At 36.2% G+C, this 20,601-nt stretch overlaps 1 protein-coding gene across 1 annotated transcript in view; it reads left to right on the plus strand.

Annotated features, from left to right (window-relative positions):
• Window positions 1-20,601, plus strand: part of LOC107720808 (fibrinogen C domain-containing protein 1-B-like) — a gene marked incomplete at its 3' end in the record, with an annotated part of 69,133 nt that overhangs the window by 12,304 nt on the left and 36,228 nt on the right. The window contains exons 3-4 of the mRNA XM_016528639.1: window positions 12,987-13,404; window positions 13,756-13,817. Of these exons, the coding sequence (XP_016384125.1) occupies window positions 12,987-13,404; window positions 13,756-13,817 (480 nt within the window). The remainder of the gene's footprint in view (window positions 1-12,986; window positions 13,405-13,755; window positions 13,818-20,601) is intronic.

A 20,601-nucleotide genomic window follows, 5' to 3' on the forward strand; every position in this document is an offset into this window, starting at 1 on the left:
GCAAATGGATTTGACCTCGGCTGAGAGAGCTGATCATCGACTAACAGGGATTTTAGAAGCATATACACTTCGTAGTTGGAAAACCGGAGATGAGGGGCCGAATGATTGCACTCAGACACACACTTACACACAAAAAAAAAAAAACAGTTTCATACTTTACAACAGCTTTGGCAGCTGTCACGTCACATCATATAAAGTGAGATGGAATCCATTATGGACAATCTAATTAGTTTCTGCACTGTGAGGGGACGAATTATTGCACTCAGACACACACACACACACACACAAAAAACAGCTTCATACTTCACAACTGCTTTGGCAGCTGTCAAGTCACATCATATAAAGTGAGATGGAATCCATTATGGACAATCTAATTAGTTTCTGCACTGTGAAGCCCTAACCGGCTGTGTCATTTGAAATGCTCAGCACATGCCAGAGTTCAAAACGTACGCCATTCAGGGGGTTTTGTGTGCAAATTATCGGCTAATTCTTGAAGGTCCCCATTCTGAACCGAAGTGCATTTCGTGATGGTGTTCATAAGTGTGTGAAAGCTGCAATTTATTGAACGTCTGTGCATAATACGCTGAATTTTAAAAAGATTTCCATTGACAGTGTCCTTCTGTTCCTTCTATTTTGTATTTTTAAAGATGTAACTTGAAAACATTTTGCCTGACCCTTACAATACTGCAGCGTTTTATGGAAATGTATCTCAGATTCTTTCAGCGAGACATTTCCTCCCAGTAGTATTTCTTGGCACTTTCTAACTATGGCATTCTGGGGGAAAAATGTCTCTCTGTAACAGAAATAAATGACCATTATTAACCACCACAAGCTGTGACTTCCCATGAGTGATGGAATTTTTCGATTTGCTTTTTCTTTCTCAATTGCTGAGTTGAAACACTTCAAAGTCCTCCATCACCTGTGTTTTTAGATATATTGTGGCCTTTGGGGTTATATTATGGCATATAAGGTAAGACCATTATGTTTTCTGTTCAACAGAGCTTCTGCAACAGAAAAATAAATTATGTTTTGAGTGGCAGTCTGAATTGAATGTGGTGATAGAAAAGACAATAAATAGTTGACACAGCTAGTTTAAAGGGATAGTTCACCCCAAAATAAAAAAATCACTTTACTCAACCTCATGTTATTGAAGTACTAATATGTACTATTTAGTGGTAGTTAACATACATACAGTAGGTGTACCTTTGATGGTACTGCCCCAGTTAAAAGTAACATTTTTGCATATTTTCTTTGGCAGTGAGTCGTAAATGTAGTAGAATTGTTATCAGAATCGAATCAGAACTATTGCTGTGTTTTCCCCCAGATGACCAGTGTTATTTTAGTATTATTTATATTCGTTTATAGTATTTATTAATATTTTGAATTAACTTTTATTTTTCAAATTTCATTTTTAATTTTAATTATAGTTTTAGTAATTTTGTTATATGCTTTTTTCATTATTATGAATTTTATAATTTTTTAAATATTTCTACTTATCTTTTTTTATTTATGAGCTTTATTTTTCAGTTTTCTTTCATCATTTTAATAATGCAACTATTTATAGTAACTATTTAAAAATGTATTTTATTTGCCAAGAAAACATTTTTATTTTCCTTTTAAGTTTTTCATCTTTTATTTTTATATATTTCATTTATTTTCATCTTTATTTCAATTAACAAAAATACATTTAAATAATTTTTGTTTTAAGGTGACAGTAATGACTCTGTAGATGAAACATTTTCTCTAGTTTCCATTATGTTTCAGTAAAATTATGTAAAGTTCCTTTGGAATCTTGTTCATTTTAGACTTCCAAACTAAATGCCACAACTAGGTTTCTCCTGAAAATGTCTCATTCCTTTGAGCTTTTGCTTGAAGGATGTAGAACTTCTTGTGCACAAGACAACTGAAACAACATTTCACTTGCTGCTCAAACATAGTGAAATAGCATTTTGAGATCTGTTTGCTCACTGTTGGCATCTCACAAATAAGAGACACTGTTCGCTTTTACATCTTGTGCATTTACTTTCTCTCATATGGCATCCGTTGGTCCGTGAGTGTGAGTGTGTGTTGCATTTTTGATCCAGCATGTCAGAGCAAAGCCGGAGCTGACTTCTGTGTGTCAGCCATTAGGGAGCAGAGAGGAAGAGTGTGAATAGTGACTTATGGCATCGCTGCAGAAGCTGCTCTCTGGAGCCCAGAAGAGGTCTGAAAGACAAATCGCTGCCTGCACACATCGCTGCCTGTCCTTGGAGTGCACTGACAGGCAAGCCTGCTGAGAGAAGGCACTGTCACTGCTGCTTGCCACTCTGCCGAGTTACGCATGCACAAGCTGCACACACACAAACGCACCACACGCTGAGGCTAAATCATGTCAACAGTCAGTTGAGTGGACACACACTACAGTTGCAAACACTTTTTGTTGTATATAGCAGTAAATATATGCTTTGCTTTGAAGATATTGTGCACACTCTCAAAGTTTATTTTTCAGTGGGCGCTCATGCAGTTACCAAAGTATCAACTTTGTCTTTGTCTTTGAATACTGCATTTTAATTCACCACAGTTACGAATGTGACTTCTTTTTTTTTTTTTACAACAGTTCATTAAAGAAAAGTTGGTATTAAGTAACTTATGTTTTAGACATAACATTGCTACTTCAGCAAAACGCTCCAAACAATGCAACGCAGAATTGACCAAATTAAAGTAGGATTAAAAAAAAAAAAAAGTTTTCAAAGAAATCTCTTAAGATCACCAATGTTGCATTTATTTGATCAAAATACAGTAAAACTGAAATATTTTGAATTATTATTACAATTTAAAGCAACTGTTGTCTGTTTTAATATATTTTAAAATGCCTTTTATTCCTGTGATGCAAAGCTGAATTTTCAGCATCATTACTCCGGTCTTCGGTGTCACATGATCCACCAGAAATCATTCTAATACACTGATTTGCTGCTCAAGAAGCATTTCCTATTATGAATGTTGTTTATTATTATGCAATAATTTATTATTAATAATAAGTTATTATATAATATTAAATAAAAACAATAATAATAAAATAATAAAAGACTAGATACATAGAATTAGTAAATAAAATAATACAATTAATGTAAATAGGGTAGCACAGATTCTGTGATATTTTAAGATATTTTGAGACCATGTTGAAGTCTTTCATTTTTGATTGTGGACATATTGGTAAATCTGAGCCCAGTATGAGACACTGTGGAGGTCTTTTCAGATACTCTTGAGATTAAAAGATTTTATAAAAAAGTCTCCATTTAAAGATTTTTGAGCCAAGTCAGAGTTATCTAAGGTTTGCAGAAACGAGGTTTAGTGGTCAGTGGAAGAGGACTATGATTAAAAATTGATGCCCGAGATTTTAGACCCACTTTAGCTGCACATGACGGCCATTTCGTGAAGCAACATGTACCATTGAAGTGTTGATTTCCTCTATTCGCACTGGCACCCACTTATTTCCTTTGAGATGGTGAGAGGACGCAGAGCTCAAAGTATGACTGCTTCTCTGCAAATGCCTTCGATAAATACCACATTGTGCATTTACCCAGAAAGACCTGCAATCTTTATACAAAGAACGTTGTTTTTTGACCCACACATCTCAGTTTGACAACTCTACAGTTGGGGAACCATTGTTACCTTTCTTTTTTAATTAACCTTATGCATGCTACGAGAGAATGCACGCTCATTTTGAAGTCATATCCCCTGCCTTGTTTACCTGTCTCACCTTACAAAGGAAGTAGAATATTTTTTCTCATTCACCTCAGGCTACAACAAGCATGTTGCATCGCTTTGACCCGCTAGTAACTTATCAGATTGTCAGCGAGGTGCCGTTATCTGCTTCGGAGATGCTCGTGAGATGTTTCAAAGATACGCAGAGGGCCCTTCTCAGGATGTCATCACCTATTGGCTCAGAAAAACTGTTTTACATTTTAGCACGATGCCGTTTTAATAGCCTCAGCGGAGCTGGAGGGAGGGGGAGGAACAGTCTGCTTTTGACAGCCTCGGGCACATCCCCCCCTACACACAATAAACTATTTATCATTTCAAACCGGCTAATGAAGCCACATACTCTGAGCCAGCACAAATTGTGCTATATGTGTGAACGCATGTGTGTGTGTGTGAGTGTGTGTGTGTGTGTGTTTTGATTTGTGTGGCTCTCGTAGTGAGTCAGTGCTCAGGTTCCCGCGTCTTACTGCCGTGCAACATTAGTGATAAATGAACTGGAGAAGAAGCGCTAGAGTTGTGTGGCCATTTTACAGATTAAGAGTAATCCCCCACATCTGGTCTGCCCAAAGCGCTAAGACTTGCTCGTTGGGATTTCTGCTTTCACATTGTATCATAAGATATTTTTTAGGCCTCGGGTTGCTGTGTAATTCAGGGCGAATGGCGTAGTGATCCCTTAATGCGTGTTGACGGGCGTTGCTTTCAGGCGTTTGGCCTTACAAGTGTCTAATTTGTAAAACAACTGGAGCTTGACCACATTTAAGACTCGTGTGTTTTTGAAGGGGTCTGAAAGTGCTCTAGGGGTCTTCGGTTGAAACCTTGAACCTGAGTGCAATATCAATGTTAAATATGTTATATATCCATTGTATGCAAGTTTTTATGACAGAAAAAATTACCAACATCTGAAATGTACAGTAAATGATACATAACTTTCATTAAAGTTCTTTTGTCTAAAATGACAAAAAAAACACAAAAAAAAACAAGGCAATAGATTTTTAATAGCGATTTGAGATTTAGGCATCCAAAACTTTAATAAATTGATTCTGATCTGTATTGTACTATCTTTAATATAAATATTGTATTAATATTGAACGATTCTGATTTCTATTAGCGATATAAAAATAATATTTTTAATGATTCTTTCAGTACTTCTGAGATAGAAGTATCTATTTTTTATTTTGCTGGCAAATAAGATGACTTCAGATTTATACAGAACAAATATAACAAATCAGAAATACATTTTAATATTATGTGTAAACACACCTTTTGCCAGGATTTTTTAAATTAATACAATTAAGGAGGTGCAAATGCATATAAATAAATGTAGTTTTTTAGTTTTTAAACTATTTTTAAAAATATATTACACAAATTTAACCAGATAAATTTGGTAGCATCATTCATTATTTTCTTTTATAAAAGAACTGGACTGATTTTGAAGGGTTTTTGATTCACTAAAAAGAACTGGTTAATAAGAGTCAAAAGAATGCATGCCATTTCCAGAACCAAAATTCATAGAAATCATTCAGCTTTTTTTTTCAAAGAACAGAACTAGTTCTGAATAAGACTCCTTTCTCAGTTCTCAACCCTAATGAATATAAATAGCCTATACTCTGAATGTATGCTGATGTGTATGTAGTAGGTCAAGTTACATACACATTAGCAGATGTTTTTTCATCTGTCTGGTATTGGTTTTCTGCTGAAGCATTAAGAACATTAAAAGGTCACTCATCAAGACCCGTACAGTAGTTAATGAATACCCAGCACTCTTAAATCAGGAAGATCTGTACCTCAGGGGAAACAGTAAACGACTACATATGTCTGACTGCCAGCCTGTTTATTTCACCCTCCCAATGTATGTGCACAGCTGGTAGAGCATCTTTCTAACTTAAGCCCTTATAAGAAGATTAGGTCGGGCCTAGATTAGAGCCTTGAGGCACCCCAATATTTCAGAAAGAGCTGTAGATTTGTATTGCAAGATAAAGGGACCCCTGAGCTAAAGCACAGTGTTCCTTTAAGTTTAACAGAGTATAAGGTGGACTGACCACTGGTACAAATGCTAAGGTAAAATACAGTTCAGAATCAATTTTGTCAACTTTTGAATGCTAGGAAGCACAATGAAATTAAATTTACTTTTGATTTGAGTTTGAGCTATATAAAAGTGCCAGCTCAATGAGTAAATTATATATTGGTTACCATGTTGAGATCAGAAATTATAGCTTTTCAAAGGCCCAAAGAATCAACAATAACTCTGCTAAGCCTCTGAAATATCTCTGCTATTCACATGCTACATCTTCTCACATAGCCTGGATTTATATTTCTACGAATGTTTTCAAATGCTTAGTGTTGTTTAATTTTCACTAATACCTGGCTAGTTTTAAGGTCATCTTTGTAACAACATTATTGTACATATTAGAACATATGACACCTAAAAAGTGGCTTTAAAAGCTTTGGCCTTACAATGAAGCTATGCTGAACAGACTGTGAATCACTATTGAAACTGCCTGACTGTTCATTGTATTGAGAACCCTTTAGAATACATGCATTCATTGAAAAACCAATATAAACCTGAGGCAGTTCACAGTCTCATGGTTTGTAATCGGCAGAGCTGCATTTATAAGATTAGAAGAACACACAAATGCAATGAGGTTCAGGGTTGTTTTCTTAGTATTGATTGAATTATGATTAAACCATATTTGTCTGAAGGGTAGGGTGCTGACCCTTCCAAAAAGAGAGTCCTATTTTTCAAGAAAAGAGATAAGACCATTCAAAAGACAATTTTCCCTGGTATCTCAACTTATATAACCTACAATTAAACGAATGGTGAGCGAAACCACCCGGAGGAAATTTTTATTGCTTGGAGGTTGCTTTTTCAAAGCTCTGGAGACTTAATGGAGTTCTTCAATTATATTTTAACTTTTTCTCAGATGTTTTTCTTAAATTTCTTCAGACAAAAAACAAACAAACCTAAAAAACAGAAGAACCCTGAGGCAGTCAAGTGGCTAGCTGATGTGATTTCCCTTAGATGCCCCTCTCCTCTAGGAAGGATCAAGGATCTTCCTTGATGTGCCCTGAAACTTTAGAGGGGATCAAGGTTGTGTACAATTCAAAATTGAATTGAGAAAACCTTTTAAAATTTCAGTTCAATTCCTGAATTTGAAATTAGCCTGAATTGAGGTAGTGAACAGTTTATATATTTCTCCATATTTAATAATTCGATATATCCTTTCTCTCTTTCCCATTAAAATTCCAAATCAATTTCCTGTAGCGTGCGGCCAATAAAATTTAAATTTACACTCATTAATTGAAAAAGAAGCCAGTTCTTCATTTCTGGATTTTGCATAACTCTGAATTAGAGTACCGTATTGGCCCGAATATAAGATGATCCTGATTATAAGACGACTCCCCTTTTTCCAGATGTACCTTTTGGAAAAAGGCTTTTTAAAAACCAAATCTTGTTTTTTCTCAGTAAAACACATTTTGTCTTCAATTATTTTCATATTGCATATTTTTCCTATTTTAATTTTTGTTTTGAAAGTATGGTAAAAACTGTTAAAATGTACCAACAATCACATTTAAAAAATATACACTTTTTGATATACCATTAAAAAAAAAACAACAACCGGTAGCCCATCTGAATTAGGACATTTAGGCTATCCATCTAATAGTAGCCTACCAAAATCTTATTAACAGTAGAAGTTAAATCTTACTGTAGTCTTCAAATCTGGGTACTGTCTTACGTTTTAAAATCACAAAGGGAGTTTGGTCCCATCAGGCTAACGTGACCGTCACGACTCATGCAGCTGTAAGGTTTTCTGCTTCTTTTGTTTTTACTTGCGCTCTTTACAACACGCATTACATTACGTATTTCATGGCACACTCGTTTTATGCGTATTTGGCGCCACCTAGTGTTGTGGGTGTATTATTGACATGTCAAAGTCTAGACCCTGAATATAAGACGACCGCGTTTTTTCAGATGTATTTCCAAGAAAAAAATATCGTCTTATATTCGGGACAATACGGTATATCTGAATTAATAGGGTGATTTTCTCTCTATTTAATCTTTTTGTTGTCTCTTACTGATCTGACTGTAGTTTTGCTTTCTTAAAGCCAGGCGATGCTTTCTCTCTTGTACATATTCTTTTGTCTGAGGCCAATGTCAAGAGGAGAGCCCGACACCTCACCTACATCTCCCTGAATAAGCAATCACCGGCTCTGTCATGTGACATTCCCAGCATGTCAATGCGTTTGACCTCCCTCTCAGTTCCTGCGGCTGGTATCAGTGTCGATCTGCTGTGGGTCTTACAGGTCTAAGGAGGGCGTTGGAAAGAATGTGGCAGTGTTTTTGTTCGCCGGCTCCTCTGTTTCACCTCTCCTCATTCAAGAGCCTCGTCGCAGCGCGACAGATAAAAGCCCTTATCAAATATTGTCTGCGCTCAGCTAAGCGTGACCCTCTAATCTCAACCTGTGTCTGTTCAGGGGGCATCTGACTACCCACTGCCCACTAGACTGTGAGAGGGAAGTAAAGGTGCGTAGACATCTCGGTCACGAAGACGGCCACGGTCAGGGCCCGCTGTCTAGTTAAGATGCAGGTCGTGGAACGGCGACAGAATGTTTACGAGCCCTCGGTTTTTCTCCTAAACACCAGTAGAGAGGTTCTATCACAATGAAGAAGAGCAAGATTGATGGTGCGGATGTACATAGAATAGGCGTGCTTGCTGCCTCATTGTGTCGGCAAAGATTTCTCGCAGGGCTGCTCTGGAGGGAAAAGCCAGGCCTTGTCCTTGTTTTTGTTGCTGCGCGGCTGTATGCATTCCGATCGCAGTGGAGGGGTCAGATATAAGCCCGGCTAATTCCTGCAGACAGCAGGTATTGTTGCTTTATTGTAACAAATTGATCTGAGACTGCTCTCATCTGCTGCTGCATAATTTTCTTTTATTGCTATTTTTCTTTTCTCTTAAAACAAGTTTAAAATTTGGTGGAAAAAAATGTGTAAAAAAATATACAATATTTTTTGCAAATAAAAACTATACTAAATATTTTTAAAATATGTATTATTAATTAATTAATAATTTAAACGTGCATATAAAATAATTAATTTAATATTTTAATTTTGAAACTTAAAAATTATAAACGTAAATAAATATTTCTGCTTACCTGGTCTGGCCAGTTGTTCAGATTTCTGTTTGCCAATATATTCACTGGCCCCAGCAAAAAAAATAAAAAATAAAATAAAATATTTAAATGTATACTTTTGAATATATAAATTTAAAATTAAAACTGTAGATAAATAAAATATATATTTTATTTATAAAATGTTTACATTTATAATCTTTTCTGTGCTGGAGCCAGTGAATATGTTGGCAAATAGAAACCTGAACAATTCACCCGACCAGAAATATTCCTTACTGCTGGTCCCAGTAAATATCTTATTGCAGCTGTGTGCTGCTTCAGTCTGAGTGTTAGTGATTTAATTTCAATCATAAATGCCACTACGCAGACAGCAGGTATTGTTGCTTTATTGTAACAAATTGATCTGAGACTGCTCTCATCTGCTGCTGCATGATGAAGTAGGCTGGAGTCTTTTGTGCACATTAATTATCTTTAAAATAAATATGACAATGCCTGCACTCGGTGCGGGAATAGAGCTCTCTTCACCGGGCTGCACTTGTTCTTTTGTTCATAGGTGTCTTGTAAAGAGACACTTTATCACACAAGTATGGAAATACAATATTCTCTGCAAAATATATCCATTACTCGGGACAGACACAGTCATTGTAAATTTAGATGTGTTTTACTGGAAATTTTGCTTGAGAGCAGGGGCTGTTATTCACCGCAGTGACTGCTAAATCAACATCTCAGAGGGTATGTGTCTTTTTATTGCATTTGTGGTGTGTGTCTGCATATATGAGAGTGTACAGCACTTGGTGATTTAACTTCACATGGAAATGTTGGACCACCTCATTTACTTTTACACATTTGGCAGATGCTTTTATCCAAAGAAGCTTTCTGTGACATTTGGTTGCAAAAAATTACACTTTTTAAAGTTTTAAATGAATTTAAAACTTGTCAGCTAGGTTAAATTACTAAGTTGGCTAACATAGATGAAGTTTTTTTTTTCATGGATTTGAATAGCTTGAAAATCACGAACCTTTCATTATTGTTTTGCCATGAATGCCATATATATATATATATATATATAAATTTAAAATTAAAACTGTAGATAAATAAAATATATATTTTATTTATAAAATGTTTACATTTATAATCTTTTCTGTGCTGGAGCCAGTGAATATGTTGGCAAATAGAAACCTGAACAATTCACCCGACCAGAAATATTCCTTACTGCTGGTCCCAGTAAATATCTTATTGCAGCTGTGTGCTGCTTCAGTCTGAGTGTTAGTGATTTAATTTCAATCATAAATGCCACTACGGCACATGGGCATTGAGTCACTGTGGCATATATGTAAAAGTGTGACAAATAAATATACAAAATGTACTCGAAGCTCACGCAAGGGACCGACACCCGCTGTCAAGTGGAATACTGAAGTGGCACTTGTATAACAGCGGGGCGAGCGATGCAGGCTCCCCCTGAATAAAAAGACATGGCAAATGATAAGCAAGCCCTCTCCAGTGCCTGCGTGGCATTCCCCAGTTTCCCATCAAATGTTCTTCACTTCATTTTTTGTTATATCTGCGTTTGTTGCAGAATGCACGCACACACACACACACACACACACATCCGCACGCTGGCACACACTCCCGTAGATGAGAGAGTTGTCAACTCTGGCCACTTAACCAAACCGTAATATTTAGCTGTAAGGCTTATGTCTGTAGTTTCTAGTCTTTTGCCCTGTGGGGATTTGCCTTGCTAGATCCTCAAAGGAAACACTGCTCATCTTGTCGTTTATATTCCAGCCCACCGCTCGAGCCCTGGGCAGTCACAGAAATCAGTGTAAAGTGTTCACAAATTATCTATTGCCACTCCTCCTAATGTACAATGCTTTTGGCTTTATGCTACATTTATATTGCACAATAAGAGGAAAGCATGGAAATAAACAATATATTAATTTGTATAGCTATGTTTTATAATGTCTATTCAGTGATTTACATGTCTACATTTGTAAAAAAAGAAAAAAAAAAGAAAGTAATATTTCTGTTATTTTTATTTAATATTACATTTTTGTGGTTAATTTTATTTAATTAATCAGCATATCAAATAATTATAATTAATATTTTTTCTTTCTCAAATGATAGCCCTAATATACAGTGTTTTTTATTTATTTATTATATATATATTATATATATTATTATTTTTATTTATAATTGTTTTATTTTTATTGGATGATCGAGGTAAATTGTGCATATTTTGTCTTTTGGGAAACATGTAAACATCTTATGCAGCTTCCGAAGGCCAGTACTAAATGACAACAATATGACCTTTTAACAAAATGAGAAAAATGTACACATCATCAACCTGTTCAAATGTTTGCACCCCTGACTCTTAATGCGTCATGTTTCCTTCCTGAGCTTCAGTGAAGTTTTCACCTTTTGTAATAATTGTGGATGTTGTCCTCATTGTGAGAAGATGGGTCTTAAAATCATGCATTACTGTTGGAAAGGGTTCAATATGCAGAAATGCAAGAAAACCAAGGAATGTGCAGGACCTGGAGGATTTACTCTTCAGGACTAGTCTCAGCCTCAGACGTCACGCCCACGGACTGTTGGCTGAATGTCTGATGCATACGGCACACGAAATTGGAAACGCTTCAGGAGTTTCGAAGTCGTCATCTGATTGGTTGAATTCTACTGGATTTCCGGGAGATGTTTGTGTTGTCTTCTTTAACGTTCCGCCTGGAAACAAAGATGCTGTGTCACCAAACCCCCTCATGGAAGAAGAAAGAAAACTATAAGCTGGATTTTCAAAAGTATATGAAATATGTAAAGTTCGTGCATAGACTCTTTAAAATACGTTTTACATGCCAGTCTGTTGTTGTGGGGACACAACGGCACAAAATGGCACAAAACAAAATGTGATTGGTTGCTTTACCTGTCAGTCATATGGCCTCTTGGGCGGTCCTTGGCCATACAAAGCGGCCAAGTTTCCCAGACCTTCTGCCGTCAGTCTGAAAGTCTAGCTATGCGAGACTAGTTCAGGACAAACAAGGGACTCATGAACACCTTACAAATCAAAACAGTCGTTGATCATCCAGAACAGTATTAAGAGTCAAGGGTATGTGAACTTTTGAATGGGTTCGTTTATGTGAATTCAATTAATGAGTTGTAAACATTTATGTGAAACGGCTTATTCAGGACAGTAGTAAATAAAAAAATAAGATGCATTTTTTATCATCCCTCTTATTTTAAATTACTAACATCTTGCATATTCTGCAAAGGGTATGCAAATTTATGAACAGAACTGTATACTGATTTAAAGTCCCAGAGGTCATAATGATGATGTGAGCATTTTCATATATTTACAATATATGTTATCTCTAGTATATAATGAAGAGCAAATTATGCACATTATGTGTAATTGATGCTTTATCTGTGGGTGAACTAGAGTGATAAAAAGCACAGAGAATGCAGTTTAGATGCCACTCAAACCAGCTAAATGAGTAGTATTTTAACTTGGTAGCTATTCAAAATACATTCAGTGTAAACTAAATGGCGCACTCAAAATGAAAATGTAATTACCTCCGATATCAGATTGCATTCGCCACAATTTTTATCCAAGCATCTGCAATTCTGAAAATCCGGGCTCAGAGAAAATCCTGAGTTTCCTACTGGTTGAGGTTGCATTCATGTGCTATGAATACTATCCTCCTGACTTAAATTATCTGGAGCAAGGGATGATGATTAGGTCTTAGGCAACTGAGCAAATACAATTTCTTTTCCATCTTTTATAAACACCTTTGTGAAAAGCCTGAATTTATGCCTTCAAGAGTCTTCAGGTATTACATAATAGCAGATTAAACTTTCAAGAAGCATCTCTATGCATGTTTAATGCTCAACAAGGATTTTTAGAAATTTGTAAGTTGGGGAACCTACTTTTGGATCTGTGTTATCGGTGTATGTCAAGTTTAATCGGCGTGTATTACTTATGCATCAGTTTTACGAAGTTGTATTTAAGATTAAAATGAAAAAAAAAAAAACATTTTCGTCTATATCATGCTGGTCATTTTAATGCTTCTTTTCAGACTTGTTTTTTATTTCTGTATGCTAATGTGTCTCTCTCTGTTTTTCTACAGAGGATGAGCTGTAGCTATCTCCTCTGCACCATCCTGCTCTTTGTTGCTGTGTTACTGGCTGTCACAGTAACCGGGATCATCCTTCTGATGAACCATTACCAAGCGCCCAGTGGCCCCAATGGCCCCCCACTCATCAGCACTAACCAGGATGAGGGTAATGCCCTGGTAACCATCGAGAGAGGCGACGGCTCCCGCATCAACATCTTCATTGATCCCAACTGCCCCGACTACAACAATAACTTCCTGCGTCTGGAGGGCGTGCAGACCTCATTGCTGCACTCGCTCACCGACCATGACACTGATCTGAAATCAGTGAAAGGGCAAGACCGGGCTCTGCTTGTTAAACTGGCTGAGGAGGTGGCCAAGCTGTCCGCCCATGCCAGTCAGCTGAAGATGGAGTACAACGCGCTGAGACAAGGCACCGGGATCATCCTTCTGATGAACCATTACCAAGCGCCCAGTGGCCCCAATGGCCCCCCACTCATCAGCACTAACCAGGATGAGGGTAATGCCCTGGTAACCATCGAGAGAGGCGACGGCTCCCGCATCAACATCTTCATTGATCCCAACTGCCCCGACTACAACAATAACTTCCTGCGTCTGGAGGGCGTGCAGACCTCATTGCTGCACTCGCTCACCGACCATGACACTGATCTGAAATCAGTGAAAGGGCAAGACCGGGCTCTGCTTGTTAAACTGGCTGAGGAGGTGGCCAAGCTGTCCGCCCATGCCAGTCAGCTGAAGATGGAGTACAACGCGCTGAGACAAGGCCAGGGCAACATCGGACAGGAGCTCAGCACTTTGCAGACCGAACAGGGCCGGCTTATTCAGGTTAGTTTGGGAAATTTCGCTGTCCGCTCCAAGAGGAGACCCAACGAATCAGGCTGAAATGAATTTGTCCCTTGTAGTCATCGCATTATCCACAGAGCCAAATTCTAGTGCGTACCAAGTCTGAATTTCTGGCATGAAGAACTTAGAAAACAAGATTTTAAAATACAACAATGCTGGGAGGATTCACAAAGAATGAATGGCGCCGTTGATAGCGCTGTTTAATTTGCATGCGCTGTTTGCATTGTTTTAGCGCCTGGTTCACTAAAGGATTTATGCAAATGAGATAAACGTGCAAATGCGACCATCTTTCAGGCTGGTTCTGAGTATAAGGTTGTTGGATAATGCTGCACACTATGTGATCTGGCATACTTTGCTGGGACTGTTCAGTATTGCCCAACTACTGCAGTCCAGGTGCCTGACTCGGCTCACTCACCTCACTGGTCTGGATATATTCCTGGTTATAATGGAACAGCTATTCTAAATTTGGTTTACCGTCTGCTTTCCATGGGCAGTAATAGTGTGGCGTTAGTAGTGCCAGGCGCAAGAGTTTTGTAAATGCAGTATATATTAAGCCTAATTTACATAGAAAACTACATGTTTTGTGGTGAAAAGAATAATTAGATTTTATTTGAAATACCCATGGTTTTTTTGTGCATTTAGTGTCTGGTTTATTGTTGTGTTGATGTTGATTGATTTTTCCTGTATAACTGCGTACAACGGTGTTTGTTACACATAAGGAAGTTTTTATGTGAACTTTTTAATTTCAGAATTATGTTTCTACTCCAGTTTGGTTTTGAAATATAAACATTTAAACCGTGGCTGTAATAAAAAAAGTTTTTGTGACAGATTTGTTCAAATATACATTAAATAATGAAGACAACAGGTAAAAATATGAATATGTAATATAGTGGATATATTTAGTAAAATGCTCTTCTCTGGAGTTATTTTTTTCTAGCTGACTAATGAATTTATGGACATTGAATGGCTTTCCTGAGATAAATGTGACAATTAATGTGATGTTGCTTACTAGGTGTTTTACTGACATCTTTACGCACTTGAAAGATTGATTGAGCAATTACATGTGACATGATGTATTTCAGTAAGTTGTACTCTATTATTTCAACATACATTCTGATGTTCATTCACGTTTATTTTGCTGGCATCCACATTATGTGCACAAAATAGACACTGACACAGTCAATCAGAGAAATGCTAACTAAATGCCACTCTTCCGGTTGATGATTTTGCTCCTCCAAAACTTTTTCAGCCAAAATAAAAGCTGAATTTTTAGCAGCTATTACTCCAGTCTTCAGTGTCACATGATCCTTCAGAAATCATTCTAATATGCTGATTTGCTGCTCAATTATTAGTAATGTTTCTTGTAATTATCCATGTTGAAAACAGTTTTTACTGCTTAATATTTTTGTGGGAACCGTGATACAGGGTTGTGCGCCATTCAAGTTCTCCACATTCTCAAAATAACCCAGCTCTGATATATATTATGCTTCTGTGTGGCATCTGATTCCATGTGAACAGGCCTTGACATCTACTTGAAAACCACATTTTGCGGAACTTTTTACTGACAGCAGTTTTAAAATAGTTCGGTTCAACTTCATAAGTACCATACTTCACCTGTGTCATTATTGTAAAAGCCTTTATCAGCACCGTCTGGATTGTCAAGAAGAAAGAGTGAAAGAAAATCACAAGCACCATTACTCACAATGTCCCCCAAGCTCCAACTTTATGACCTTTTATGAGTGTAACACTCACTGATTACAGCAGACGGAGAGATTATTTATCCTTGACAGTAATTTGAGGCTGAAATACTACGGTTTCTCAAACATTCAACAAATCTCCTAGTGTTTACAAGATACCATTTGTCTCTTCCGCCAATATGTTGTTGGCATACTAAAGCTCTTTATGAGCTTTCCCATGTGATGAATGGCTCTGTCTTTATTTCGTTCTCTTTTCTTTTGTTTTCTTAATTGAAACTTGAAGGAAGTGACTTGCCCGTGAACTAGCGGGGGATCGAGCTCACACTACGCTGCCGTATGCCAACATCCCCACTAGGCATGCACCTCATTTTCACTGTGCATTTGAAGATGAGATGACAAAACGCACCGGAGCTCAGTGGTGTCAAACAGTGGAGGACTTTATTTGATGTGGCACACCACAAGGACTTTATAGCAGAGAATTTAGTCGACCACATGATGTCTGTATAAGAGATATAGACCCATTTGAATGTGTTGTATTTATATATATATACAGTGGGTACGGAAAGATGCAAACAATTTGTAAAAATATACTGTATGCGCTGCTTATAGACACCAGACAGATAATGATTTATTCAACAGATGCTCATTTTCACAAAACAGACAAATATGAATAAAAGCACACAGGAAATACAAACCCCGATCTTTTAATAAATGCAAACCTACTGTAATTAAATTATGTTAAATTGTACAGATACAGTTATAAATAAGGTTACCAAATAAAGTTAATAAACATACATTGAGTCCATAATGCAGAAATCTCTGAGCTTCTCGTTTGACAGTCGCAAACGATCTTATAAATAGCAGTCAGAACAAAATCAACTCTCCGAAAATGCATAGTATTGTGTTGTGACAGATCGCTGTACTGCCTCAGTTCAAGCGGCACGTAAACTGATCATCTTTTCATATTTACTAGTTAAAGCACGAAATAAACATGAATGAACATTAGAAGGTATTTTATTTCAACCGTGGAAAGACGTCAGATCGCCTGTCAATCAAGCTCCCTACGATGGGTCAATTTGTGTTCTCATTCAATATTTTATTGTAAAACTTGCACATTATATAATATATTTACATAATATTTATATGAGCATTTTTTTATATTCAAAAGTATTATAAAAATACATATAAAATATATATTACATACAGTTGTCTGTCTGTGTATATATTTGAATATGCTTTTTTGAAATTCGGCTGTGCTGCTTTTTACTGTAAAACTTTTACAGTTTATAGGTGTGTTATATATTTTGACCAATATATTCTATTATATATCTATGTTTCCTAGTACCTCATAATAGTAGTTTTTAAACGCCATGTTATAGGGATGTCTTGATAATCTACTAAAAGTCTGATCAGTCAAATCCCTTAAATTGTGTAAATTATGTTATAATTGTCCTTATTTTTATATATGTTTATAGGATTTATAATATCACTTAAAATGCAACTAAGACCTACATTGCTATTATTCCTATACTAAATTTTAATTGAGCAAGTGGCATTTGAAACTTATGTTTGGGCCAGGTGAATGAATGAAATAAATTAATCCGTACTGTTCACGAAATGAAAGTTGACTTGAACTGATGGTGTGTACACTTAGCTACACAATGTCTTTTTCCTTTACCAATTATGTAAATGCACAAATTGCTTATTTCTTGAAAATGTTTGTATTACATTGACTTTTTTGAACTGAAATACGTTTGCCTTGTGACACATCAATTGATCTTCATAAATATCTGTTTCTCAATTCTGCACATACATCAGTTTGTTCCATCAACATTTGCACAACATATTTTAATATTTTACATTTACACATAGTTATCTAACAGTGCATCAAACATATTTTTAGATGAAAACACGGGAAGATCAAATTAATAAATAGTTATGACTAATTTAATGATTTGTTTGTTAATTAACAGTGTTGGGCAAGTTACTTCCAAAATGTAATACATTATATATTACTAGTTACTGTCTTTTGAAAGTAATTAGTTACTTTTATTTCAACCGTGGAAAGACGTCAGATCGCCTGTCAATCAAGCTCCCTACGATGGGTCAATTTGTGTTCTCATTCAATATTTTATTGTAAAACTTGCACATTATATAATATATTTACATAATATTTATATGAGCATTTTTTTATATTCAAAAGTATTATAAAAATACATATAAAATATATATTACATACAGTTGTCTGTCTGTGTATATATTTGAATATGCTTTTTTGAAATTCGGCTGTGCTGCTTTTTACTGTAAAACTTTTACAGTTTATAGGTGTGTTATATATTTTGACCAATATATTCTATTATATATCTATGTTTCCTAGTACCTCATAATAGTAGTTTTTAAACGCCATGTTATAGGGATGTCTTGATAATCTACTAAAAGTCTGATCAGTCAAATCCCTTAAATTGTGTAAATTATGTTATAATTGTCCTTATTTATTTTAAATATTTATCAGAGTGCCGTAGGTGTCCTGTGTGTCTGATATGTGATAGCATTATTTCAGACCTGGCTCTGGAGAGCAGGAGACAGAATGAGAGACAGATGGGATCTGCGGCCCCTACATTCAAATCAGCGGTTTATGAATTCAGCCAGTAAACTAGGGCCATGCTTTCATTAGATTCCCTCGGCCAGACAGTAAAAACACAGCCCCATCAATAGGGATGATTGGGTTGAGAAAAGGGGGTTGTATTCCTCAGCCTCGCGGAGTTTAGACTATACCGCCTAGTAATATCATGGGAACTTTTTATTATTTATCACAGAATCATCATCAGAGATAACTTCATGATATGGATGGATTTCTCAGCCCAAGGGATACGCTTGTCGTGGTTAGGTTGATGGGAGCTATAAACCGGTTTGCGCACTCTCTCCTTGAAAACCGCAGGATAAATCTGAAAGCAAATATGAGGCCATTGAGCGGAATTACAAGAATACCGAACGAAAGTTCTGAAGGGTAATTTCAAAACTTAATTACAGGTATACCATCATATGATTAGATCTATCTATAACCTGTGTTTACTTACTCTCTACAGATGAAATGAAATGTATCTGCCCAGTGCTTACTAGAAAATAGTGGATTCGATCATGTTATATAAAGTAAGCTCAATTAAATCACAATAGGCAATTAAATGTATTTTTACAGGTAATTTTTTCATGTACAGAGACAGCTGTATGTAACCGATTGGTCAAACACTGTAAGGAAAATTGCTCTTTCTGTTTGAGCGTTCCGATATTTCCGATATTTTATATATTTTAAAATGACGTTTATTCCTGTGATGGCAAAGGAGAATTTATAGCAGCCATTACTCTAGTCTTTAGTGTTACAAGATCCTTCAGATATCATAAATCTTAATATTTTTGTGGAAACCATGATGTTGTTTTTTTTCAGGATTATTTGATGAACATAAACTTCATTTAGTTTAAATATAATTTTTTTTTTTAATTGTAAATGTCTTTACTGTCACTTTTGATAAATTTAATGCAATCTTGTTGAATAGAAGTATTAATTTCTTCTAAATTTTTTGAACTTTTTTAACTGAAATTGTATATATCTGAATATTTTGCAGTACACTTAAATTATGTTCTTAATTATCATTACTTCATGGAATGATTAATTTATCCAATCATAAAGCAACATTATTTCTGTGTTGTTTATGACTTTTCATATATATATATACACACGCGCGTGCACAGGTATGTAAAAATGTATGTGTTTATTTATTTATTTGCTTTTCTAATAAAATTTTGCAGTGTGATTCATCTCAAAGCTGGTTGGTTGAGTCCATGGCTTAGATGGAGAAAATGAATGTAACAATTTGTCCGGAGCCAAATTTGGCAGCAAATTTGTCCTGAAAAGTGCATGGTAGGGGTGTTTGGAATCTCTTCATGTTTGCAATTCCAGTTTTCGCCACTAGTGGTGCAGAAATCACATGCTCCACCTTTGATCAATAGAAGGCTTATTTCTTCCAGTGACAATGGAATTGCAGAGATGCTAAGTAAATCTATCCTCGGGGCATCTTTGAAGGTTGGATAAAGGTTTCTTTTGTGCATCCCATGGTGCTAGCGATCTGACTCGGCAGAAGCCCTGTATCATTAATGAAGTTGGCTGAATCCAGGCCTCCTTAGTCATTATCCCACCTCAGTGTTCCTGAGAAACTAGAACTCGGGTAACATAGAGACGCATTGGCGGGAATATGCCACTTTTATAGCATATCTTCCACAGAATGTGTAACATTGCATGAGTCTGCATGCTTGTTATACAGTGATATACAGTGAAGTCCAAAACAGTGAAAACCCCATTGCATAAGCTCTTAAAATAAAGGTTCCAAAAGGGATTTTCAGCGATGCTATAGAAGAACCCCCTTTTTTGTTCACCAAAGAACCTTCCAGTGAACAGCTTTTGAAATAACCATTTTTCAGTGTGAAGAACATTTTAAATATCTAAATAACCTTTTTCCACTATAAAGAATCTTTAATGCAATGGAAAGGTTCCATGGGTGTTAAAAGAACAGTTCACCTAAAAATGAAAATTTGCTGAAAATTTACTCACCATCAGGCTATCCAAGATGTAGACGAGTTTGTTTCTTCATTGGAACAGATTTGGAGAAATTTAGCATCACATCACTTGCTCACCGATGGATCCACTGCAGTGAATAGGTGCCGTCAGAATGAGAGTCCAAACAGCTGATAAAAACATCACAATAATCCACAAGTAATCCACACGACTCCATGCAGCTGATCAATTAATGTCTTGTGAAGCTAAAAACTGCATGTTTGTAGGAAAGAAATCTGTCATTAAGATGTTTTTAAAGTCCCCCTGTAGTGAAAATCAAGTTTTTTATGTTGTTTATTTGTCTATGTAGTGTTTTTTAATATGCTTTTAGACAAACCATGTGCCAATCTATTAATCAACACCATTGCTGAGTATTTTCTCCTTAAAACTGTAGTTTCCCAATGGCAGTCCTAGAAATGCGGTTTGAAACAGCCCTCGGTTTGCTACGTCACAAACCAATAAC

Source organism: Sinocyclocheilus rhinocerous, unplaced genomic scaffold (assembly GCF_001515625.1).
Source record: "Sinocyclocheilus rhinocerous isolate Xijiao unplaced genomic scaffold, SAMN03320098_v1.1 scaffold2828, whole genome shotgun sequence".
NCBI lineage: Eukaryota > Metazoa > Chordata > Actinopteri > Cypriniformes > Cyprinidae > Sinocyclocheilus > Sinocyclocheilus rhinocerous.